This window comes from Phymastichus coffea, unplaced genomic scaffold (genome assembly GCF_024137745.1).
Source record: "Phymastichus coffea isolate CEN01 unplaced genomic scaffold, Cenicafe_Pcof_1.1 PCOF00044, whole genome shotgun sequence".
NCBI lineage: Eukaryota > Metazoa > Arthropoda > Insecta > Hymenoptera > Eulophidae > Phymastichus > Phymastichus coffea.
The window spans coordinates 1,864,180-1,887,987 of record NW_026706855.1 but is presented as its reverse complement, the minus strand read 5'-3'; the positions used below and the strand labels follow the sequence as shown (position 1 = coordinate 1,887,987).

Sequence of the window (23,808 nt, the reverse complement as noted above, 5' to 3'; positions counted from 1 at the left end):
ACTTTTTTACAGTTACTTCACGCGCCTTCTTGCCGGTATTAATTGAATACTGTTGCCTAGTTATTCTGCTGGAGTTGCTTGACGTTTCGTAAGATTGATAAGTGGACAAGGTGAACTTTCAAGGCTAAATGACCACGAGTTTACCCAGAATTCCGTGTGCGTTGATGACAGCAAGTGGGGATGCTCTGGCGCCAAATTCAAACTGAATCTCAGGTATAATTATTTTTACTTCTTTTTTCTTCCCGCTTATATTTGTTTTAACGACGACCGCAGTGTCGAGTAAAAAATTAAGTTTCGCGAGTAGTTTGTGCAGTTTTTCTAGATGAAATGCTGCAAATGTTATTGAATTTTAATGATAGAAAACTTTGTTATAAGTAAAATAATTGCTTCTACTTGCTAATTAATTCGAGATAGACGTCAAAGCTTCTTTCTTCGAACGAATGCACGGCGATACTTGAAAATTATATTACAAATACCTGCATAAAGGTTACAATAATTTTTATTCTTTATTAAAACATATTTTCACTGTGCGTGAAAAATTACCAAGTCAAACAGTCATCCATTTAATAAACGTTTCATAATAAAATTTTATTGACACATTCAATCTCTATAGTACTTCTTAACTGGCTAAGTTTGCTTTTAATACTTTTTTTCGTGGAACCTGATTTTTTGACTCGCAGTCTTTGAACTCTTCAATACGACGGAATTTTCAGTGCATAAATTTCAGTTTCCGTTTGTTAGCACTTGACTTGCAAACAGGCGAACCGATCGAGAGCAAAACGAACACTAAGCCTCGGGGTTTTATACGCATGGCGAATGACCAACAAACTAAACTTTCGATTTGCAAAGTTTGTTTTTCAGTTTCACGTAGCTTGTGATATCTTTTGTGTCAAGTAACTTTAATTAATAAGTTCAAACTGGTACTTTGAGGTTTGTTTACCTCAAAAGTTATGACAATCGCAAGCTGCTGTGAATGAAAGCAGCTTACATCGATTACGAATTAGACAAATGACGATTTAAATGCAATTAATAAAAATAAATTGATATAAGATCAATGTGAATTCACGAGTACTATTTAAAAATAACGGAAAAAGTATTTTTTTAAAATACTTATATTATGCAATTGAAAATAAGTTTTTATCAATAAATATTTCAAGTTTAATTCTCAAAGTTCACTATTATATATATGCATATATGATACATCTTGCACCTTTATACAAATGTATACATTACAAAAATATACCTATACAATTTTGAGTTTGCACATATAATATATACCTATAGTTATTATAACAATTATAGTTAATCAAAGGACGCTTTAAATTAATTTATATACATTTTATACGAAATTATAAAAATATTATTAGGAAAATATCTTTAAAATATTTTTAATTTAATATCTAATGTAATTTATGTTGTAAAATTATTAGCAACAAGTTATAGAAATTATACATTAATATTTACATGAAGGCACAACCAAGTACAAGAAACAATACTGCAATTGGAAAAATAACATAAATGCCCATACGAGGAACGCACGTTGATCTGAGTAAAGAAATATCGTCAATTTCATGATCGATTCCATCTCTAGTTGGAACTTCAACAATAACTCTATCCATAGATGTTATTGATAATGGAAAGACGCATTCCGTTTTGTTAATACATTTGTTTGCATCCTTTGCAAATTGTAAAGTAGGCTTATAAATGTCAAAAATGGCATGAATATCGTTTTTTTCATCGTCGTGATCACTGTAGAAAATATAATAATAATATCCGTCTTCGGTAACATTATGTTCGGTTTGCATATGTTTGTTTCCTTTGAGTAGATAATTAACATCACATTCTTCTGCTGGGCTAAATTTGTGGGATAACAAAACATTGCCATCATAGCAAGTTAACAAACCGTTTTCGAAACTTGAAACGGAAGAAGAATCATCTGTTGAGTTTGCTACATTTGGTCCCCCTCCATGTCGATAACCCCGATCCAAAATTGAAGGTTTAATAGGCTGTTGACTTCTTCTGTACCTTTTATTGATTTCATTAATGCCTTCTTCTTTGCCGTGATTGTCTTTTTCTAGTTCGCCTTGTTCAGCATTCAATCCTAATTCTTGCTGTAATTGTTTTATACGCTCTTTATGTTTATTTCTTTTAGTTTCTAAAGTTTTTTGGTGTTTTATTCTGTGAGTAGTTGACTGGATGTGACTATCAGTACCATTAATATTCTCACTATTCATTCTATCAAATTTATTATCCATTTTATACAATCTTATTGCTCTTCTTTTAAAATGTCTAGGTTTATCCATAGAACTATATTCTTTCAATTTGGGATTCAAATGATTATTTAAATACTGTTCTGCTTTGTTTACTAGTGCATTCAATTCTTTATCTTTGTCTACTGAATTTACTGATGTTTTGGTAACACTTGGCTCATTTTCAACAAGTTTCCTACTCTGACGTGATACTGTATTAAAATCGTTTTTAATATCTGCAAGTTTATTATTAGTTGAATGAATTGCTTGTTGAGATTCTTCATCGAATTTATTAGAAGTCATTTCTTGGGAATTAATTTCTTGAGCATTGGATTCAAATGTAACTTTCACCTATAAAAATCATTTTACATATGATTATTAATCATTTTTAACAAATTATACATTTTCTTTACCTGTTGATCAGCTTTCGGTATATATATATTAGTAGCTTTAGCTTTATTTTGGTTATGATCTAACATTCCACAAGTACGTAAGGTCCTTTCACCTTTCACAACAAGAATGGAAGCTCCTTCCAATCTAATATAATAAAACAATTTCAATAATATGTAATTGAAATACATATTAATGCACTTGAAAAATAATATTTTACCTTGAACAAACAGACAATACTACTCTAGCATCTTTTAACAAAAAGAAACCCCAGTATTCTAGAGTATCATCAGGTAATGTCATACTTTTTTTCAGTCTTATATGTTTTCTGTTTTTTGTCCTTTCTGGTCGTTTGGATACTTGAAATGCATTAAAAGTTTCATTCATTTTCAATCTGTGTTCCTGTAATATCAAAGGTTAAAATTAAATAAGATATAATGCACTTATAATAGGAGAGCATAAGAATAAAATCATACTGAGCAAAACACCGGTGAAATACCATCTGTAATTTCTACTACATCAGACTCTGTCACTGCAAATTGAATCTCTGCAAAGACACTATGTTTTAAATATAGAGGAACAATGAGTAACATTATTGGAAGCACCATAGTCAACAAGCAAAACGTCACTACTCTCCTAATTCCATGCATTTTTTCAATACCTGTAAACAAAGCAAATTGTATTAGTTGCACATTTTCTATTTCAATGAAGTTGAAATATTTGATATGAAATGACCATTTCATTTATTAACTTTTTAAAACATGTCTTTTAAATGTGCTAAATAATATACATTAGTTTATTATTTTCTACAAAACTTGAACTAAAATGTACTTGAAGTAGATGATCAATTTATATTATCAATAGTTAGGTTGACAAGTTGATAAAAGAAAACCAATGGAATATATGCATCAAATATACCTTGTTTTCTCTTAAGAAACTATAATAAATGAATGCTAAGGCTCTGTAGCATCCACATAAATAGTCTACTTTTTTCGCCTTTCTAAATCACAATATCCAAAGCATATCTTGAAATAAAGTCAGGTTCAGCTTTACTTATTTATTGCAATTCTCATATTACAATCGCGTAAAAGCTCATTATGCTTTTTACTTTTTTTCCTTTATCGTGTGTAAAAGAACAAGGTTATGCCGTTAGCATAAAAAATACCCGATATATAACAATGCAAATCTCACAAAATGATGGAAAGTTTTATTATTGCTCTTGATTGGTTAATTTATCGGAAAACAAAGCAATTTTTTGCGGCACTCACTCGCAACTTTGGAAAAAAAATTGCGTGCGATCATGTCACGCATAACTGCAGTAGGCTTTGTTGTCGATCAAATTGCTTGTTAAAACGCACACACGTGAATAGAGAATGATACAAGATTTGCTTATTGTTCATCTATAGTTTGTTAACGCGCGTGCAAATGTGTTTTCAAATCATCTCTAATTTACAGCGGCTGCTCGCGGCCGATGATCACATTATATATTATAAAGGCCTTTCCACACGAAGGAATATTCCTGTGATGTTCTTATTTCGTGTAATTTTGCACCTCTCGGAACATTAGTATAGTTCACTGACTATCTCCCTATAATAATCTACATAATCAGTGGTTTAAGAAGTGGAGAAAGCGCAAAAACGTTCGGTTTTCTTAACTTCTTAAACTACACAGTATGTACACAGACGTAGATGATGAACTGTATGTACGAATGTTCCGGGAGGTATAAAATCACACGGAACAAGAACATCACAGGAATAATCCCTCAGTGTGGAAAAGCACTAAGGATTCTGTCAAAAACAGCTGTGTCGATCCGCAACTTGCTGCCTACTGACTCTTATTACACAGATATACAGGTTCCATTTAAAATTATCACGAACTTCTTGTTCTTTTTTGATTAATCGGTCAACAAGTCTCAGCGACATTGTAAATTATGTCCTGCACATTGGTTTTTTAATAAAAATAAAAATTCAGCTTGATTTCAAAAATACTTAATTTTCACAACCTTTGACACAGTTTATAAAATCATTATAATATTATTCATTAATGTTAAATCAATAAATAATAACTGAAGTATATGTAGGCGCTATAATTTTTATTCATTTCATTTTTTAGTTATATCACATTCCCAGCGACAAAAATAATTTCCTAAAAATCTTTTTATTATTCTCATACGTCTCCTGCGAAGATTGATAAAAACATATTGCTCATCGAATTGGCTACAAATGTTCTATCGTATCTATTTCGACAGAAAGTAAATGAAATTAGAATCAAGTCTTACATATTTATTTGTTGTCTTGCGAAGGTGTACGATTGATTCTATTAAAACGAACTGTACGAAATAATATGTTTTCTTAATTGTCATGGCTAATCGATTTATTCTGATTTACATAATCTAATTTTATGAAACATTTATAATTAATAAGAGTCTTAAGACTATCGTTCATATAGGAAACTCGATAACATGTTAATTATGTGGCATGCAGCCAACTAAAATATACATAAAACGAATGATTTATCGCCTTATATCTTAAGCTACGTACACGATATCGAGATGTTTTGTAGTTCTATTATTCTCCATCAGATAAAAACGTATAGTAAAATTTGTCTCTCATACGGTATGTATCTTATAAATGCTTATCGAAGCATGTTTTAAAACCAGTATTTTCCGTATTTCTACATTTTTTACGTTAGTAAATCGCATTAATGATTAATAATTATATTCAAATTTCACTATAAAAAGACATAAATATAATGAACGAGTTTTTAAGTATTGACATTTCAAAGAAATGACGTTAACGTTCTTTTTTGGGAGGAATGAAATTCAATCACATCGCGTATGGTACATACACGCGTATATATCATACATAATTTTTTATTTCCACGAAAAATTCTTTGAATCTTGTGATAAACACTATCTTATCGTAAAGTAAATTAACAACAACATATATACGTTAAAATTTTTCTTAAAATAGTATTCGATATGATATTCCCAATATTTTTAGCTGAATTAAACTATCACACGGAAGACTTTCTAAATGTGACAAAGTTGATTAAATTACTAGCAAGATTTGCATTCAAATGTGATCCACATTGTCTCACAATCTCATAAAACTAATCAAATTATTGAAACTTACGGTGTAAAAAATCCAAGGACTGATACTTGTAGGAGTGGTAGTAACCGACATTGCCGGTCGTTCCATTGCTATTGCTCATCACTTTGTTCATCTTTGCTGTCAAGTAACTTATTTGTAAGAAAAAATCTCAGCAAATCTTCGCAATCGACACATCGCCGCAACTCCTCAAGCTATGCTCATCTCAAATACGCACTTGACAATTAAGAAATTTTGGAAGCAACGCGGTTGACATGCCTCTTATCAGGCTCTATTGACGCGTGTTTGTGTATTGTTAGTCGTGCTCATTTTCTGTATGATTTTCCACGTACGTTATCTTCTTTCTACGAGACACGCTCAACAGCCGAAATCACAATTATATCAAATTGCGCTTGTGGGAAAATCTTTTTTGTGTTCAGACATTTGCACATTTAGATTTATAAACAATTTTTTGTATGCTACATTTCTTGCACTTAATTACTTTAACAAAATTCAGTCTGCAGATTTGGTTTTTAAACATACTCCTTAACACTCGCTCGAGTTTTATGCGACTGCAACTTCATTCGATAGATAAGGGAAATGATGTTGCGTCAAATAGCTCGTCATATCAGGTGTAGAATAAATAAACTGTTTGCTAGTAATAATAAAAGATGAAGATTTGCTTATCATTTATCATCTTTATTTTTGCGATGCATCACGTACATAACAAATATATATCTTGCTTAGAAGGTTTAATTTTTTGTATACGAGAGATCTAATTAAATATTTGTTTTAAACATAAATAAATTTGCTTTATAAATAACGCGCGTCATATATAGAAAAGCCGGATTAAATATGCTTAGGTGGTGACAAACTCGATCTTTGCAGTTGCTTCATAAAAGCCATCTTTTGATTTGTTATGCCTCTGAGAAAGGTGAATAGCTGATAAGCTCATCTTGCCAAAGAAGGTTTTTTCATGAAACTATAAATGAGTAACATTGTATATAGTGCACATTTTTGTAAATTATTTATAAAATTTATGTATCTCACTTTAAGAATATTAGTAGCATCAAATGTTACTTTTTTTTTATTATATTCTTCAACTTCTTTTTGCAGAAATTTGGTATTCATTGCTGTCATGTGTAACTTGACTTTATCATACTGCTTTCTCGTCAAACCTGGAATATAAATTTAATTGATAAAATGTTTTTCAATATAATTTAATTGAATATAATATATTTGTTTGGGTACCATTATCAACAAAATAATCAGCTATTTGATTAGCTATTTTTTGTAGACATCCACTAGGATCATGTGCTTGAATATATAGTACACTTACTTCATTAGGATCATCATTCATAATTTCAAGCCCTCTGAATTCAACTGTTATTGGTCCATGTTTTTTCATAATTGGCCTGAAAATACAATTTTATAATATAAAATAAGTAATTCCATGTAAAAATATAGTAAGCTCAAAATATGTTTACTCAATAATATCATATTTGCAAGTTTCTAAAGCTTCTATAGCTTTTTTGCGATCTTCTTCATCTAATAAAACTAACATAATTATTGTGAGATGCAATTTTTCAGGTTTTTGAAAAATATCTTCACTGATCCCTCTTACTCCAGAACCATTTGTTTTTAAAATATCTTCCATAAACTTTTTGAAATTTTCTCTTATCTCATCTGACATGCAAGGTATACATATAAAATGAGTGAATGCTAATTTACTCCTTGAAGTTTCAATCAACATATCTATTCTATTTCTTGCTGCCATAATATCTCTATGATTATATCCAGTTATCACTGTAATATTTTATCTTTTTGGTTATATTATAAAAATATACATATAGAATTATTAAATTCATTGACTTGATATTTACCAATATCTCCATTTTGGCCAAGTTTAGGAACTTGAATTTGTGTTCTTGTATCTGATGCTAATCGTTTCAGAGTAGCTCCCTTAGCTCCAATAATGAATCGATAAAAGTTACTAGAATAATATAGATTTAAAATTAAGTTAACATTGTAAACATAATATTTTATTATATAAATTTTATTGATTACTTGTTCACATAGAAACTATGTTTGTAACGGTTTCCATTCATAGGCACTATCTCAATAGATGCATCACAAGATTCTTCATCATTTGATCCATAATCTGGCTCATAAATTTCTTCTACATATGATCCAAGCTCTTTCCCATGAGACCATGAAATTTTGTCACAAAATCTGTAGCACTGTTGTTCTACCCAAACTAATTCTGGTTTCAAGATATCCATATTTGCAAAATTAAAAGTTACAATTTTTAAAAACTGTAACACGAATTTAAATAGTTGATTTCAAAAATTGTTTTCAGATTGTTCTGTTGAAATAAAAACCTTTAGGTTATAATTATAATAACATTGATTTCTGTTTTTCAAGTTGCCACTCTTATATGCACTGTTGGCAATATAAAAATACAAAAGATATATTACGATTTTGTAAACTCAACTTAATTTAAGTTAATAACATTTAATTAATTTAACAACATTGATAAAGTGAAAACCTAAATTTCAGTAATATTTTAATTTGTTTAAATTTGTTAATTATCTTAAGAATATTGTTAATTACTAATCTACAAAAACATATATTTACTGTATTACATTTTCAAAATTGAATACTTAAAAATTTTTCAAATCAATAATTACTTTACATTCATAATAACCATTTCCAATTGTTACACCCTGTTAATATAAATGCAAAGTACTTTAAGTCATCTCTCCAAAATAAGTATTTTTATGCTCCTAAGAGAATAAAATTATTTACAAATAGAAGCTATGACCCCGGTCCCATAGCTACGTATGAGGCCCCGGTCCCATAGCTACGTATGAATGCGGACGGAATCGCAACTCTAGTAACATCACTAAAAATATCTAGTTCGATTATTTAGTACCAACACTACCGGTAGTGAGCAAAAGTAACTGTTGTTTAAAACTGTAGCGCCGAACGTACCACATTTAATGTTCAAATGTCAGGTCTACAATTTACTTTTCAAATTCTCATGAATATTGCTTATTGATGAGTATGCTAATGTAAAAAAAGCTTTTGGGATGATTAATACATATCATTTATATATATTTTCTTCTTCTTCTCATATATTCAAGTACTTCCATAAAATTAAGGCCTAATTTCACTAATTGTAGTTGAAAGTCTACCAATTCTCTATCATTTGCCATCTTCTAGACTGCAATAATGTAAAGGTTAGATAAGCGTTCATTAAATGTGGTGCGTTCGGCGCTACAGTTTTAAACAACAGTTAGATTTGCTCACTACCGGTAGTGTTGGTACTAAATAATCGAACTAGATATTTTTAGTGATGTTACTAGAGTTGCGATTCGCGTCCGTATCCGTCCGCATCCGTACGTATGTATGGGACCGGGGCCTATATAAAAAAAAAATTGTCTTATTTAACATATTTTTTATTGCAATCACATGTAATCTGACTTTTGTATTATAAATTCTTGTTAATCCGGTAAAAATTAATGAATATTGATAAGAGACAAAAACCTATAATATTAATTATGTTAATAAAATAAATATAAACCTTATTTGAAATAATGGGCGAATATTTTCTCACATATTTCTCACACAACAAACATAAATTCCATACTATTTTTTTATAGCTGAATTTATCTTTAAATTTATTAGAATTCTGTCTTGAGCTTCTAACAAGAGCTTCTAACATGGTTTTGTATTATCCTCTAAAAATGTCTATTTTATTCTATCTATCTATATAGTAAAGTATTGATTGGCTCCGGTAGCTATGTGACATACTGCCTATATCACGTGTCGTGCACAATTGTAGTAAGGCCAGCTGCGCGAATATTCAAAACTCTTTTCATATATTTAACGTATTACTTGTAATCTACGTAGGTTCTTAGTTCTCACGCTCGTCCAATATATTTTCGCTCTCCCTTGGATACTTGAATTTTGAAACGCGAATGGTAATAAAATTGTCACTTGGGCGCTACGACGCGGCGGGCTATAAATAACGATTTCGAAAAAGGAAAACGTTTCTTGACAACTGTCAACTCGTCAAAGTTATAAAGGTTTTCCGCTGAAAAGCCCAAGTTTTTTTATCACCGTTTGCAAACAACAGTGCTACACCTGCAGATCATAAGCGAAGAGAGAAGAGAGGCCAAGGCTGAGAGCCAGGGAGAGAGAAAATCAGCCTCCGAATTCGTCAGTGCCCAGAAAAGGGACGCCCCTTTTGCCTCCCAGTGAAAGCGTTTCCCGTACGGCAAATTTAAAAGGTTAAGATGTAGAAGAAGAGATCAGGAGTCACAAACAAAAGTAATTGTTGAAAGTTGAAAGAAGGGCTAGAAAAAGTATTTATAGGAGCATAAATTAGATTAAGTTAAATGTAATGATGCGTCATATGGAAGTTTTTTTGTGGAAATTACACAGAATTTCTATAACAGGTGGATTAGGGTTGAAAAGAAATTGTGAAATTGTGAAGGCAGAATATAATTTTATTTTGGAAAGTTTAAGTAATAAAATGTTTTACGTTGATCAATAAACCGTTCGCATGACCAAAAAATGTGATTAAGATCTTCGTTATCTTTGCCGTATGGACATAGCGGGGAGTCGATTAGACGCTTTTTATGTATACTGTAAACCAATTAATTATAATGGTTACTTCTCATGCAAATTGTGGTTTCGACTTGTGTCCTACACAGTGTAGTGTCATGAACCAAGGTTTAAAAGAGTAAGTAAAATGGTTTTGAAAGTATAAAATAACTTTGTTTGAATCAACATTTTTCAGAAGTTTGTTAAATTTGTTCGTACATAGTTCGTTGGTAGATTGGTGAAAATCTACTAACGAGAGGTAGTAGGTATGCTGGAAAGGTGCCGGTATTGAATTCGTTGTATGGGTTTTTTGCCTTGGCTATAGTTGTACCTTTATCTAGAATAGTTATAGGGTTTGCTTGTTGTGCTTCCACTGAGAAAACATAACAGGGTGGAATAAAACCGGCGTAGATTTTTTCTGGATCAGGCTAAGTTTAAGATAAGCTTTGAGCAACGAAAGGTTGTGTAGATATCGAGGGGAGGTATTATTTAACGAGTTAGCTAAATCTGAAATGGCCGTGACAGCAGGACGATTCGTTGTGGCAAAAAAACGTAATATATAATTATATACAAGTTTTTTTTGCTTTAGTTGAAGAGAGTAAATACGAGATTCTACATATACTCGTATACTATTCTGTTGGGCCTCGTGTTTCTCAATCCTAAAGCGAACCTGAGAGCACGTCTTTTCAGTGTATTTATTTTTTCGAAAAAAATTGTTACGTTCCTTGAGATGCAACAAAGGTCATAGTCAGTAGCGGCTGAAATTATCGATTTGTAAATTAGGAGTAAAGTTTTTAGATGACCACCCCACCATGTAATGCGAAAAGATCTTATTAAGTTAATTCCTGGTATGGTTTTCTTTAAAATGTGGTTTAAGTGTTTCGACCACGAGAGGTTTTGATTCAATATTATGCCAAGAAATTTAGCACTATTTAAGATTGATATTTGTGTTAACATCCGTAAAAGAAACAAATAAAATCTGTCTGATGATCACGGCTCGTGCGAAGCTAATCACGCAAGCGTGCCAATCGCGATGATGTCGTTGTCAGCCAGTCAATCAGTGGTAAATGAAATTCGTTAATATGTGATCGCTTTCGCATGATTAGGTTTCTGTTTATTTTTGGATTACGTTTGGATTTTCTACCGTATTCAAGCTTCAATAGTGTGTATTACTTTTCAACGTAAAATAAGCACACTAATTGGCCGGTCCATTTGATTCCTTAGATGATAGTTTTAAAACAAACTTATTTAGCATGATGGTAAATCTTATCATGATTTCTCCTCTTATCCTCTTCCTCTTACAAAAAGGAGAACCTGACAAAGTAAAGGCAGTTTATTAGTGATCTAATCGATGGCAGAAAGTGTACCAATGTAGTTGGCATGGATTTAATATGAATTGATTGATTTTAAATTTAAAAATCGATAGATTATTACGATAAAATATAACGCAGTGATTTTAGCTTTAAAAGTTTTGTAAAAATACCTTAATTACAATCGTGTACATCTACTGAAGTCTGTTATTTACACCGTGAAAAAACTAATGTTTTTAGAACTTATTGATGATTTTTGATGAGAAACTTTTTGATGATTTTTCAACACAGAACATTGTACGATAAAAAGTTAAAGTATATTGATAACATTTTTAAATTATTGGAATATTTAATGCTTATATTGAATTATCGAATATTCAACTTGAAAAATAAATTTAAATCTATTTTCCTATACAAAAAAAAGTGATAGGCTGTCGAGTGAAGTCATTTTATTCATGATTTGATTGGTTGAACGAAGTCACGTAGGTCATTTTATGAGTAAGTCGGTGTTAAATAACAAACGTCTTGTATCAATTTATAATCCATTAATAAAATAAATAAAATTAAGTAAGACAATTTGTAGATATTGTATAAATAACAACCCTCATATCTTAACGGACTGATTTAAAAATAATACGATAAAGTAATTTTAATGCACTTCAATTATATTTATTTATAGAACATAAATTTATTGAACATATTTATTGTGAAGTTAAGCTCTGAATAAACATTATCAACAATGAAGAAAATTATAAATCGATTTTACATATAAAATGCAATAAATTAATTTCAGCGTAATCGATATCATTAATTTATTTAAAAAATCTTTTAAATTTAATTTATAAATGAAAACGAACTCTCCAAATGATTACAGATGAACAGCTAAAATAGTTATAGAGCGCCATTACACCGTAATGTAGCGTGCTTAATTAATTAAACAATCATAAATACTAAACTAACCGAATGCATCAGGATATTTTTTTTATCAAAATATAAGATCTTATTGTTTATTTCGTTTCAAATATAACTCGATAAAGTATCCAATAATGCTACAATTAGTTTGCTAAATAAATAAATTTTTTTTAATTTGTAAAATAATATAAGGAATATTGTCCCATTTAAAATAATATAATGATTTCTAGAACCCTAAGAAAAACTTTTTCAACAGCAACGCTCTCTTGAACTGATTTTGAATTTCATAAGCAAGTAATGCCAATACCAAGAACCAAATCAAATTTTAGGATCGGGAGTTGGTAAGCTTTAGTATATTCGATTATTTCGTAAGCACGTATTTGATTTGTAATAATGGAAATTTAGATAAAAATTTATATACATTTGTCATATTTTTCTAAAAATCATTGTTATTTTAGACATTTATTTTTGATAATAATGAAAATTTGAAAATGTCTGTTTGAATTGACTGTTATTGTTGAGTTTATTTGTAGTTTTATTTACACTAATTATTTCGTATTCATCTCTATGATTTTTAAGTATATCCTGTCTACTATTTTCTTAACTTAGTGCTTCTATTTAAACATAACAATTTGTATTTTAACGGAATATCTGTAAATAATTAAATCGAAATAGCCTTCCAAAATTTATATATAAATTTTAGTCATAGCTTTGAAATAACCATCAGCAGATTTAGCAGTCAACATTGAAATGTGCAGTGTAGATAAATTTATTTTGCCGAAAGATATATTTTTATATTTCTGAAAAAGAAAATGTTATATAATGAAAGTAGTAATATATTTACTGTGTATCTTACATCTTATTCTTACTTTTAAAAAATCTGTTGCATCAAAATTGTTCTTGGTTTTTTTAATTGTTTTTCTTTGAAGGTATAATATATTTATTACAGTCATATGCAAAGTCACATCATCGTGTACTCTTCTAGATATACCTAAAAGATATTGCATAACCATGTGTAAGTAATAATAGAGATTCAGCTATTCCTATTCATTCCTGGTACTAGCAAAAGATTTTATAATAAATAGTTTTGATCAAATTAATACAAAACTTTTTTACCTTGCTCAATAAAATAATCATTAATTGAATTGGACATTTTTTGAAATAATCCTGATTCTTCATGAACATTAATATATAAAATTCTAGCTTTGGATGGATCTTTTTCCATACATCTTAAACCTTTTAATTCTAAATTTATTGGTCCATTTTGTTTTATAATTGGGCTGTAAATATGAAATGAAAACTTATTTAAATTAAAATTTGCAAAAAAAGTTATAATCAAAAGTAGAGACAAAAATAATAATACATACTCAATTATATTTTCCTTACAAGTGTTGAGTGCAGCAATAGCCTTCACTTCATCTTTTTCATCTAACAAGTGAAGCATTGAGATGGTAAGATGTAATTTTTCAGGCTTTTGAAACATTCTTTCATAAAATCCAGTATATTCTGTACTATAGTTTTGCTTTACATCTCGTTTAAAAGTAATAAAATTATTTTTTATTTCATCACTATTAGTCGGTATAGAAATAAAATGTGTGAATTGTAATTTAGAATTTTCAATTAATTTGTCTATTTTGTGTTTAGCATGCAAAATTTGTTTTGGGATTGATCCTATTATAACTAAAAATAAAAATGGAAATAAATAATACTTATAACATTCAATTATAGAAATAAATAATAAATAATCTTACCAACACTTTTTTTTTTTTTTGATACTTGAATAATAGTTTTTGTTTCACTGCGTAACTTTTGTAAAATTGTTTCATTTGGGTCAACAATGTATTTGTAACTACTTCTAAAATATTCAAAAACTAAGAATATATATTTGTATATTATTAAGTATTTTGTAAAAATAATGTCATGCACATACTTGTTTATGCTAAAACTGTGCTGGTAGTGATCTTCTTTGTCTGGTACCTTTTTCAAAGAGATATTATCTATCTCTTCCATGGAATAACTGCTTTCTAATTCAGAAAATTCCATGTTTATATTTACAGTTGATTCTGTAGACATTTTGCAAAAGTCTTGTTCTTTTACAAGATCTACAAGTTCTGTTATATTATCCATAGTTGAAGAATGAATCTATAATCAAAACTGATTGTTGAGTGTCAATGAAAATATATAATACAATTACAAGTTATAGTAATTTTATAAATAAATTACTTTTTTCCAATTCACTGGCAGTGGGATGATGGATAAATGCTGAGCTTGTTTTATAAGTATTATGTTTATTCTGCTAAGATATTTTGAACCAATACCTAATATTCTACTTATATAACCAGCTGGCTTCTTTGATATAAAAATCCTGCACGTAAAAAAATGTTATTGTTATAAAAAATTAGGTAATATATAACATTTAATAAAAAAACTTGATTACTGTTTTAAGTACTTCACAAAGTTCATTGGTAAAGATAAACTACAGATATTAACTATAAATAAAACATAGTTGGTGATTATTTTGTTTAGTTAACTAAGCATTACAGATTGAACACCAAAATATTTATTGGTTTTCATACTATCATTATTTTTAACAGTAATATAATATTTATGCGTACAGACGCATAATGTATATTGTGTTTATATGCATCCGCGTAATAAGAAACATCGTCTGAGAAGTTAGGTTATGTTATTGCAAACATACAAGAGGGAAATTCAAATTAATGTTTCTCCAAAATTATAGAAACAACTTTTGGATTCTTATTTCCAACATTTTTTTTTAACTGCACATTACTTTCAAGATAAAGTTTATTACTTTATTAATCACTAAAATCTCTTATTATTTATATCAGTACAATAAAAATCATGATATAAAAGAAAATAATTATTACAACCATAAAAAGACTTAAATCGAATTATCGTCGCATCGCATTTAACGCACATACATCTCGTCGTGCCTCAGAAAATCCGAGAATTTACAGAGTGAATACGAAAAGGGCCGTGTGCAGTTCATTAGAATCCACGCTTATCCCGTCGACTCGCATTCTACGTGTTTTTCCTCCGCGCACTCTGCACAATAAAGCATACGCCAGTAGAGTAGTTCCTGAGAAAATGATGCGAATAGGCAAAAAGCGAGAGGGAATAAAAATCTGTGGACGATTATTAAGCATTCCCAGAGTCGCGAGTGCTCGTGAATCCCTTTCTCTCCTTGTCTCCCTTCTCCTCCCAAGCTATAAACGTAGAGACAGTGTATGCGGTCTATACTCTCTCTCTCCGGAGAACGCGGCATTCCGCTTAGGACGTACGCACCTGTCGCGCCTCTCCGTTTTTTTTCTGCTTCTCTAAGTATTTCTGTAGTAGTGTAGCCAGTGTGTTTGACACATTTTTCGATGACGCGAGAGTGAAAGTCTGAAAGTGCATAGCAGTCTGAAGCCTTCTAAGGTTCGAGTGATTATGTTGTCAACGCGACATGGGTATTACATCTAAGATTCTCTCCGACTCCCTTGATCTTCTTTTTGTGTGACCTTTTCGACCAGTGGATTCCGGCTCTGTTTTGTGCAGGTTATAATCAGACTGATTGTTCAATGCTAAGTGATTTTGCAGTGTCGTACGTGATGCAATCATTTGTGAATGTTTAAAAAGTATATAAACGAGTTTTCTTCTAGAATTCTAGAAAGCAATTGTTTTTTGTAGCGTGGGAAATTCTTTAGTGGGAAGAAAAAAACCAGAGAATGGATGTGAGAAAAATGTTCTAGTCTTCGTTATTAAAAGAATTCAGTGGATGCTATGCTGTTATCAAGCCTTTCGATCGGTTAATTAACTCATTGTTGGTTCAAGCCATTAGGATAAAATTTCATAATAGTAAATATATACTTGTAGAAACAATGTTTTCGCATTTAAGTGTCTCACCAATCGCGATATCAGAACTTGACGATTTTTAACTACAATCGGACATTTGCCGAGACAATACTTATCCGAGCATTCTGCAAACCGTCATTACACATAGTGTATACAAAGATTGCTATTTAAATTATGAGCTTAATAATGAAAAGACGGTAATTTATTATCAATGGATTTATTATTTTTCAAAGTATTCTCTATGATGATAATTATCCTTTTTCGAACCAATTTTCGTTACACTTTTTCCACTTCAGCTGAGGTACCTCTAAAACATGATTTTTGAATGCATCAGGGCCTTGTTCAGGGGTCGAAAAACGTTGGCCGAGTAATTTATTCTTGATATGCGGAAATAAAAAAAAAGAAATTTGGTACCAAATCAGGGCTGTTTGGAGGATGACCTATCATACGACATTTTTATTTCACATTGGTTGTTTTAGTCAAATTATGAAAGCTTATAACTGTCATGATGAAAAATGATCCTTCGTTACCGCTTATTTTTCGTATTTTACTTGTGGCAAACAAATTCGTTATTTACCATTCAGAATTCATTATTATAGGATGTGTCTGAAGTTTGCAACGTTGATTTTCAGCTAAAAATAATTTTTTTCCAAAAATGATCATCAACATTTCTAAGAGATCACAATCTTCCTATTAACTATATAAAAATATAATAGAGTAATCTAAATACAAAACAACCCTGAATGACTGCTTTGGTCATACGACGATACCTCGTAGACAACTATTCAATATAATACTCAAATGTATCTATAAGATTTTTCTTGTTACTCGAAAAATTTAACATCTCTATTTAGAGAGTGAAAATCGTGTCATTGTCATTAGAGTCCCACTCTAATTTTAACATTAACTTTGATATTTGCAATATTACGCGCAAATATCAAACGAACGTTTATATTAATAATAATGGTTAATGCCGAGAAATACACAATATTCACCCTCTAGTTAGGGATGGTTGTATTCCCAAGCATTTGCAAAAGTCTTGCAGATGTCTTACAATATTATCTTTCATATTTGCAATGTTGTGGGCAAATATAATTACTAAAACAATGTTTCAATTAATCTTAATGGCCATTGTCGAGAAATGCGCAATTTTCACTCTCTAGTTAGGGATGTTAAAGTTTCCGAGCAACGAGAAAAATCTTGTATGTACATTTTAGTATTATATTGAATAGTTGTGTATGCGGTACCGCCGTATAACCAAAGCAAGATAACTTCAGGGCTGTTATACAGAGTTGTTTTGTATTTAGATTACTTTATTATGATTTTATATAGTTAATAGGAAGATTGCGATCTCTTAGAAACACATGTTCTACGTTGCTTTAATGGCATGGTTGCCACATGTCCAGTTATTTCGAAGAAATAAGCGATTACTATTTTACTTCAAGTTTTATGCGCGAATTACTTGTTGGATTTGGCTCATCTTGGAAAATCCATATCTGCTCATACATTGGATTGATGTGTCGTTCCAAGCTCATACGCATAGATTTCGTTACTTAGACAGATGTTATACCCTGCTTTTTATAAACCGCCATTGTATATCTTGAACATTTCTTTGCGCCAATAGACACGAGCATCTTTTTAAGCTTATAATTGTGAAATTATGCGGGATCTTATTGATGCTTATTATATTAATGCCCAAAGTGACACTTCAATCTCACGATAAGTCACATGACAATCTTGCAATATCTGACACGATTTTGGACAATTCTTACGACTGTGACGTCGGTTGACGCAACATATATCTCAGACACGTCTGAGGTAGACGTAATCTCAGGCACACTTTTTGGTCTATCTTTTCGGACAATAACCGGGACGTACGTTATCATTATCGCGGGAAATTCTCTTTTTAGCGACGGAGGATTGAAGCTTTACTATACCACACGCTTGGCAATATAGTTGTGCTTCGCATTATTTTACTACACTCTCGGCAATAAAATAATGCAACAGGGAGCCTATCTAATATGCACTCGACCACACGTTTGGCAATTAAGTGTAACTATCTATGTATATATATAAACACGTACGCGAAAATAAAGAAGAAAAGAATGAGGAAAGAAATTGACAGATTAAACCTAATCAGAGTTTTGATATTTATTAATTTACTTACTTTTAGCACTTATTTCCCACACACACACACGAGACAAAACGGAAGGTCCTTTTTTGAGTACTGAACTGGAACGAACTGAGATAGAACTGCCTATTTTTCTTCACGAGCTTCCTTTTATGCTTTTCGCAAGAGAGTCCCACTCTAAATTCCTTGTCATTTTTGGGCAGGAAGAACTTAAATTTTCCTGTTTTAATTGGTTGGAAAATTTGGGGAATGTTTCAAGCGTAAGCGAAGTTCGAACCCTAATTAGTGCCATCTCTTGCAAATTAGTCGGGGGCGGAGTATGCGGGAGTGGCCTCATTCAAGTGTTTTGGGCCCTCTTCACATAGATGGCCCTCTATGTACTATTTTCATCTTTAATTATTAAATTAATTGTGCGTGTGGTACTCTAATCTTGCTAATACAAAAATATTATTTAGTCTATAATAAAACTAAAGTACAGAACAAAAATTAAGGATTATATTTATCTGGAAACGAACAAGATTTTATTAGTTTTAACCATTAATTAATTACCAAAAGCCCATAAGAAATACTGGAAAATCGGAGTTAATTATTATGAATATAATCATTAACTTTCGTTCAAGACATTCTTAATTTTTTTAACACAAAGTTGAGTGTATTCAACGATTAAACACACAAAATTCACAATTCAAATTTTTATAACTACAAATCTTAATTAATACAAAAATATATAATGAACTATTAAAAACTAAAGTTATTCAAGCAATAAACAAAAACTATTAATCAAAACAGTCTTTTGTTAATTACTCGAAAGCTACTTGAATAGTCTAGTCTCGCATATTTTTGAGTGATCTGCAAGAAAATGTGCTTCCTTAAATTTAAAAGAATTTAATAAAATTTAAAAAAAGTTAATTAAAATAAAATAATCGTATTATGAATAGGATGCACATGTGCGCTGCAACTCTCCATTTTCCTGTTATTTTCTAAGATGTTCGCAATCTGGCTATTCCGGATGATACGGTGGTAAACTCTCTCTGATTATTATACATGGTCCACTTCTAAACATCCGAAAATTGCCAGATGCGCGAGACGAAAACTGTCGAAAATTTTTTCTTTTCTCAGCTGTACGCGATTTATAATCTTAACTTACGTAATCTAAACGTGCGGCCTGTTTTTCCTCTTCCTTTTTTTATTTTAAGCCGCCGTTACACGACTTTCGTTTCAGGGATAGAGCTTCATCGCCAGTAGTCAAAGTAAGTTGATCCATGCACTCCTACCTTAATAAACCACGTCGCAAGACGTAAAAGATCATCGCGTGAAAAGGTTCACGAGTTGAATCCATTTTTTTCACCAAGAGTAATTTTTCAAGTTACTGTAAACGACGCAAGTTACGCTCACATGACAACGTTCGAAAGGTCTTACGGTGAAAAAGGTGAAACTTTCAATCGGAAATGTGAGGTAGCGCCTGTAAACACTTAGTATTGTGAAAGCTGAAAACGCAATTAGCAACCCTCGCAACACCACACAGCCATACTTTATACATGTATACTCGAGTGCTTAAAGCTTGGCGCGAAGTATGAGGCAGTGGAGGATACAGGCAGCGCGTTCGAGATCGTCAAGTCTCGAGTCATGCTAGCCCGCTGTTGTCACGCATCAAATCCTGCTACGCTTAAGTATTAACGAAGGCCGTTCTTTGTTACACATTATAGGGCTTTGGCGAGCCGCCACGCAACAATGGACTTGAGGAAGCAGCACCGCGTCACTGGTGGCGTTGCCCCGGCTGCTCATTGCCGTGCATAGTATCCACTACTGGACATGCTCGCGGTTGAGCGAGCATTGCGCGATATGCCGCCACCGCTGCCGCCACTGCCGTCGTCGTCGTCGTCGTCGTCGTCGCCACCGCCGGAAAAGCCAAATTGACGGCCGAACCTGCACTAGCGAGCACGTGGTAATTTGCATTGCCGTACGCGAGTGCAAAGCTTTTCTCGCTCCAGTGAAAATCCCGTACGCGCGTATACAGCACCGGTGACCAAAGATCGCGAATGCGGCTTTTACGTTTTCGCGGCGTCGCGGTCATTTCTCTTCTCCATTACTTTCGGTTAGCGAGTTGAAAGCGCCGATCTCTTTCGCAGGCGTTAAAACGGTGTGACGAGTTGCGCGCTCAAACAATTGCTTGCATACTTGGCACTTGGCAGTCGTCAGACGATAATGGTCGTAGCGATTGTTCGACCGAAATTCTCGACAACTGTCGAGCTGTTGCATCTTTGCAACGACAAATATCCCCGCGAACTCGCGAAAAACCTTCAACTCAACCGAGAAACAAAGCCTCTACTTTGGCAATAACTCTGGCAAGATTTCCATCAGCCGCGTTCGCGAGAGCCTCGATGAAGCCGCTTTTCTTGCGATATTCAATTGGCCAAGTGTCCATTATTAATCTCTTTAGCGACTCGAGGCACACGCATCACTTGGCACGCGCTCCCATTGTGATCCGGGGATGATCGAGTAACGACACTGACCAGACGTTCGAACGAGAAGACGATGTTGCCGAGATCCACGAGGATACGCCGAATATGGCCTTGGCTTCTCTTTGGCTTGCTGCTCGTCGGACTTGTACTTCTCTGCAGCAAGAGAGATGTGCCGACCGAGGAATTACACTTCGCACCTTCCGACGAATTAGTGCATTTGCAGTCAGTTGCGCCATTATTACTTCCCGGGTTATTCCCAAATTTTGAGCTGCCAAGCGTTTCGTTCATATTTGCAGATTACTGGAGGGTCAGAAGGAGTACATCGATAAGCGCGGCGTACACGTAGTCGTTGGTCACTACGTTGGGAATTCCATTGATACAGTACAAATGCCTAATATAACGAAAGGTACAGTAATAAAATTGGCTATCGTAATTGCTATCCGTACTGAAATGTTAAAAAAACAATCGACTTTTCATCCAGACATAATAAATCAAAACTTATTCGATCCACGACCGTACGAGGGAAGAAACGGCGAGCCCGTGCATATACCGGCGAAAGATTTCCAATTGATGCAGCAACTCTTTCAGATCAACAGATACAACTTGCTTGCGAGCGATCGTATTCCTCTTAACAGAACCTTACCCGACGTTCGTAAGAAAAAGTAAGTGCAATGCACAGCAGCTGAATAAGGATCACACGACGAATCGTTATTTTCGTTTTCAGATGCATTTCGAGGTATGCTAACCTAGGTGATTTACCGAGCACATCGGTCATCGTAGTATTTCACAACGAGGCGTGGAGCACGCTGTTACGAACAGTTCACAGTGTCATAAACCGATCTCCTAAGCATTTATTAAAAGAAATCATCCTTGTCGATGACGATAGTGATAGAGGTAAGTAAATAACGCTGCTATTAACAGACGAAAAAGAAAAAATCACGCTGTTGTAGATTTCTTGAAAAAGCCATTGGACAAGTATGTGATGGGTTTTACGGTGCCAACTCGAGTGCTAAGGACAAGAGAACGCGTCGGTTTGGTAAACGCTAGACTAATGGGAGCAAATGAAGCTAAAGGCCAAGTGTTAACCTTCCTCGACGCTCATTGCGAGTGTACTACCGGTAGATTGCTTTTTATACGGTCCATTGTTTTCGATTGACGATCGCGACGCAACACGACACTTATGTTGCAGGATGGTTGGAGCCACTTCTCGAAGCCATCTCAAAAAATCGCACGAGAGTCGTCTCGCCTGTGATAGACATTATCAATGACGACACTTTCAGCTACACAAGGTACATAAGTATTAATCATTGTTTTGCTTACATAATTGTTTAAAGTTGAGAGAAAAACTGCGACAGGGTCGAGACTATGTCTGGGTCAAGCGATTATGTTACCGGGCAATTCATTCCGATAGCTCTGGCGAGATGATTATGAGAAAAGTTGCAACGATCGTCTCATGCACGCGTCGGTCTTATGAAATTTATGGGCACATTGCAATAACTCATAACAGTGCGATTTGTTAGTTTTATTCTTTTCAATGTAAAAAATATACAAAAGTATTCAATCAAGCTTTTAAATTTTTTCTCAATAAGTATAAAATTCTTATAATTTTATTATCAGGTCATTCGAGTTGCATTGGGGAGCATTCAATTGGGACCTGCATTTTCGTTGGCTGATGTTGAACGGTGCTTTGCTTCGTGAGCGTCGTGAGAATAGCGTCGATCCATTTAAGACACCAGCGATGGCTGGCGGTTTATTCTCCATGGACCGCGAATACTTCTATGAATTAGGCAGTTATGACAAGCAAATGCGTATCTGGGGCGGTGAAAATCTCGAGATGTCTTTTCGAGTTTGGCAATGCGGCGGGAGTGTCGAAATAGCGCCTTGCTCTCACGTAGGCCACATCTTTCGAAAATCATCACCATATACTTTTCCCGGAGGTGTCGATGAGATTTTGTATGGGAATTTAGCGAGGGTTGCTCTGGTCTGGATGGACGATTGGGGAAAATTTTACTTCAAGTTTAATCAACGTGAGTCGAACAGAGATAAATGATCTGTGTGAGGTGTGAATATTGAATTTTAACTGTTTTTGTCTAACAGACGCTGAGAGATTTAGAGATAAGCAGCAAATCAGGTCGAGATTGGCTTTAAGGAAGAGGCTTCAATGCAAAAGTTTTGAGTGGTACTTAGATAATGTGTGGCAGGACCACTTTTTTCCTAAGGATGATCGTTTTTTTGGGCAGGTAAATTACAAATATTTTATTATTAAGTAGTAGTGAGATAATAATTCATAGTAAAGAAAAAAATATTTTATAGATCGTCCATAGCTCATCTAATAAATGCTTAATGAGGCCATTATCAAAGGGTGTATATTCTCAACCTTCGGGATTGGTAGCCATTCAAGACTGCATTTCACCGCCAAATCTCGGTCAGATGTTTATAATGAGAAAGGATGGTGTCATAATGACCGATGAAAGTGTATGCCTAGACGCTCCCGAGAAAGACACCAGGCACAATAAGCCAAAAGTTAAATTGATGGCTTGCAGCGGATATGCTAGCCAAAAATGGGAATATGACGAGAACGTTAGTACAATACATTTCAACGTTAATGTTGAATGATTAATTAAATATAATATACTTTTGCAGGACAGTGTCATTCGACACGTTCCGTCTGGTATGTGCCTTGAATTTCCAAGTGACGATGCAAGTCCAGTCGTTGCTGCTTGTACAAATAACGACAAACAAAACTGGGAACTAAGAAGCGTTGCATGGAAATAATTCCTTCTATTTAATATAAATTAA

The 23,808-nt window shown here is 32.8% G+C and overlaps 4 protein-coding genes across 11 annotated transcripts; 1 reads left to right on the top strand and 3 right to left on the bottom strand.

Annotated features, from left to right (window-relative positions):
* The first annotated feature begins 16 nt into the window (after positions 1–16).
* On the top strand, positions 17–23,808 carry LOC131664517 (polypeptide N-acetylgalactosaminyltransferase 3-like). Of its 5 annotated transcripts, none has more exons than XM_058935686.1 (12): positions 17–213; positions 20,254–20,492; positions 20,988–21,231; positions 21,306–21,415; positions 21,491–21,671; positions 21,734–21,903; positions 21,960–22,127; positions 22,199–22,298; positions 22,627–23,036; positions 23,107–23,249; positions 23,323–23,589; positions 23,653–23,808. In XM_058935686.1, exons 3-12 carry the CDS (start codon positions 21,083–21,085, stop codon positions 23,782–23,784), a joined length of 1,830 nt encoding a protein of 609 aa, XP_058791669.1. In that variant the 5' UTR covers positions 17–213; positions 20,254–20,492; positions 20,988–21,082; the 3' UTR covers positions 23,785–23,808. The 5 variants fall into 5 exon arrangements, with proteins under 5 accessions (XP_058791669.1, XP_058791672.1, XP_058791670.1 ...); XM_058935689.1 differs by lacking the exon at positions 17–213 and adding an exon at positions 15,790–16,031; XM_058935687.1 differs by lacking the exon at positions 17–213 and adding an exon at positions 15,790–16,119.
* LOC131664519 (uncharacterized) lies at positions 1,259–6,273 on the bottom strand. 3 transcript variants are annotated; one of them, XM_058935692.1, is made up of 5 exons: positions 5,774–6,273; positions 3,116–3,300; positions 2,860–3,041; positions 2,663–2,786; positions 1,259–2,600 (listed from the first exon to the last, which is right to left on the bottom strand). In XM_058935692.1, exons 1-5 carry the CDS (start codon positions 5,862–5,864, stop codon positions 1,461–1,463), a joined length of 1,722 nt encoding a protein of 573 aa, XP_058791675.1. In that variant the 5' UTR covers positions 5,865–6,273; the 3' UTR covers positions 1,259–1,460. The 3 variants fall into 3 exon arrangements, with proteins under 3 accessions (XP_058791675.1, XP_058791677.1, XP_058791676.1); XM_058935694.1 differs by lacking the exon at positions 5,774–6,273 and adding an exon at positions 3,558–4,199; XM_058935693.1 differs by lacking the exon at positions 5,774–6,273 and adding an exon at positions 3,908–4,199.
* Positions 6,413–8,563, bottom strand: LOC131664524 (activating signal cointegrator 1 complex subunit 1). Its single transcript, XM_058935702.1, has 7 exons — positions 8,424–8,563; positions 7,796–8,043; positions 7,612–7,721; positions 7,216–7,534; positions 6,980–7,143; positions 6,779–6,906; positions 6,413–6,710 (listed from the first exon to the last, which is right to left on the bottom strand). Exons 1-7 carry the CDS (start codon positions 8,436–8,438, stop codon positions 6,588–6,590), a joined length of 1,107 nt encoding a protein of 368 aa, XP_058791685.1. The 5' UTR covers positions 8,439–8,563; the 3' UTR covers positions 6,413–6,587.
* LOC131664522 (activating signal cointegrator 1 complex subunit 1-like) lies at positions 12,521–15,192 on the bottom strand. Of its 2 annotated transcripts, XM_058935700.1 has the most exons (8): positions 14,999–15,192; positions 14,785–14,926; positions 14,492–14,703; positions 14,313–14,416; positions 13,929–14,241; positions 13,678–13,841; positions 13,431–13,552; positions 12,521–13,361 (listed from the first exon to the last, which is right to left on the bottom strand). In XM_058935700.1, exons 1-8 carry the CDS (start codon positions 15,022–15,024, stop codon positions 13,248–13,250), a joined length of 1,197 nt encoding a protein of 398 aa, XP_058791683.1. In that variant the 5' UTR covers positions 15,025–15,192; the 3' UTR covers positions 12,521–13,247. The 2 variants fall into 2 exon arrangements, with proteins under 2 accessions (XP_058791683.1, XP_058791684.1); XM_058935701.1 differs by lacking the exon at positions 14,999–15,192 and having other exon boundaries at positions 14,492–14,715; positions 14,785–14,908.

Bases quoted from the DNA above. Each gene is read 5' to 3' on its own strand.
- LOC131664519 (XM_058935692.1), bottom strand. From the start codon at position 5,864: ATGAACAAAGTGATGAGCAATAGCAATGGAACGACCGGCAATGTCGGT. The intron at 3,042-3,115 runs GTATGATTTTAT...TTGATATTACAG, and splicing joins TTTCACCGGTGTTTTGCTCA to GAACACAGATTGAAAATGAA. The intron at 2,601-2,662 runs GTAAAGAAAATG...TGATTTTTATAG, and splicing joins TACCGAAAGCTGATCAACAG to GTGAAAGTTACATTTGAATC.
- LOC131664517 (XM_058935686.1), top strand. From the start codon at position 21,083: ATGTTGCCGAGATCCACGAGGATACGCCGAATATGGCCTTGGCTTCTC. The intron at 21,672-21,733 runs GTAAGTGCAATG...TTTCGTTTTCAG, and splicing joins CCCGACGTTCGTAAGAAAAA to ATGCATTTCGAGGTATGCTA. The intron at 23,250-23,322 runs GTAAATTACAAA...AATATTTTATAG, and splicing joins ATGATCGTTTTTTTGGGCAG to ATCGTCCATAGCTCATCTAA.
- LOC131664522 (XM_058935700.1), bottom strand. From the start codon at position 15,024: ATGAACTTTGTGAAGTACTTAAAACA. The intron at 14,927-14,998 runs GTAATCAAGTTT...TTTTACGTGCAG, and splicing joins TTTGTGAAGTACTTAAAACA to GATTTTTATATCAAAGAAGC. The intron at 13,842-13,928 runs GTATGTATTATT...TCATATTTACAG, and splicing joins TGTAAGGAAAATATAATTGA to CCCAATTATAAAACAAAATG.
- LOC131664524 (XM_058935702.1), bottom strand. The intron at 7,722-7,795 runs GTAATCAATAAA...ATATTATTCTAG, and splicing joins CATAGTTTCTATGTGAACAA to TAACTTTTATCGATTCATTA. The intron at 7,535-7,611 runs GTAAATATCAAG...AAAATATTACAG, and splicing joins TGGCCAAAATGGAGATATTG to TGATAACTGGATATAATCAT.